Genomic DNA, 1,306 nt, shown 5'->3' with positions numbered 1-1,306 from the left:
GCGAAAAAAGGTAACAGTTGTGTTATGTAAAATGTCTGTTTTATTATTAAAATAATATTAATAACAATGTATGTCTGATAATATTATTTGGTAAACTAGTTTTATGAAACAGCCCCCTGCAGTGGATAAGTTTGGAATTCTAATGCTATTCTAAACAGTTTGAATAGAAGATTTAATCAGATGCCCAATTTGTCATGTTACAAATTCTAATAGAGCCACGTTTCTAGCAAAATGACAGAATGAGTGCCTCCAAGAGAGCAAGAAATTACTTAGAGACTCTGTGAAGAAAACAGTCAGAACTGATGATTAATTCTGTTTTTAAATTATTGTGTAGAAAGCTTTTTTTTTCTTGATTTGTAGGTTTTTTTTTGTAGGGTGTCAACCCGATTGTGCCACCTGGTGTTGCCTTATACATACTGCACAAAACAGTGCTGCACTTTCAGCTCTGTTCATGTGGGTAGACATTCTAACAGTTTGGCCTGTGAATTAATGTCAGCTCTCAGCATGAACAAACAAACAAACAAACAACAAATAAATAAATCTGTCTACTGGTCATTCCCATTATTTGTTTTGACACACAGCCAGCACAATAATACAAGAAAGATGTGGGCCAGATTTTTTTTTTTATTCATTGCTCTTCACAGTTAAACCAGTTGTGGACAATAAACTGTCAAGAACATATTTCCATGTCGTGTTAATATGAAAAAGGTAACATTTGTGTTATGTAAAATGTCTGTTTTATTATTAAAATAACATTCATAACAATGTATGTTTTATTTTATATTTTAGATGGAACATGAGCATAAGTCCTAATCTTTAAATTATAATATATATAAATATTTAATTTAAATAAATTCATGACTGTATACATATACATTCATTATCTTTTTGAATCTCAACCCTCTGACAAGATGCGCGTTAAATATCGCATGCGATTAATCGTGCAGCCCTACTGTATACATATACATTCATTATCTTTTTGAATCTCAACCCACTGATGCAGAGATATAATTAGTTTAAATTAGCAGTACTGAGTAAAACTATAGTAATAACATCTGTAATGTAACGTAATGGACAACTTTATCAATATTAAAGAAAGAAACACATTCATGCAAGTTTCATAATGAGAAATGAGGATTTATTTAATATTTATATGCAAGAAAAGTGTGCTATATGAGTGCTTATGTATTTTCGTTGTCCATTTGTGCGCAAAATGCCTTTACTTCAGCACAATACCCACCTGAAATATGGAATACACAATATTAGTTTTTTTTAATGATATATATATATATATATATATATATAT

General features: G+C 30.0%; 1 protein-coding gene across 1 annotated transcript in view; it reads right to left on the bottom strand.

Annotated features, from left to right (window-relative positions):
* Positions 1–1,147: 1,147 nt before the first annotated feature.
* Positions 1,148–1,306, bottom strand: part of nmt1b (N-myristoyltransferase 1b) — a 24,326-nt gene continuing 24,167 nt past the window's right edge. Inside the window, exon 13 of the mRNA XM_016452634.1 lies at positions 1,148–1,240. Within this exon, the coding sequence (XP_016308120.1) occupies positions 1,220–1,240 (21 nt within the window). The 3' untranslated portion in view covers positions 1,148–1,219. The remainder of the gene's footprint in view (positions 1,241–1,306) is intronic.

The sequence above is a fragment of the Sinocyclocheilus anshuiensis genome, unplaced genomic scaffold (genome assembly GCF_001515605.1).
Source record: "Sinocyclocheilus anshuiensis isolate Anshui unplaced genomic scaffold, SAMN03320099.WGS_v1.1 scaffold1755, whole genome shotgun sequence".
In the NCBI taxonomy this organism is placed as follows: domain Eukaryota; kingdom Metazoa; phylum Chordata; class Actinopteri; order Cypriniformes; family Cyprinidae; genus Sinocyclocheilus; species Sinocyclocheilus anshuiensis.
This window is presented reverse-complemented; position numbering and strand designations above follow the sequence as displayed.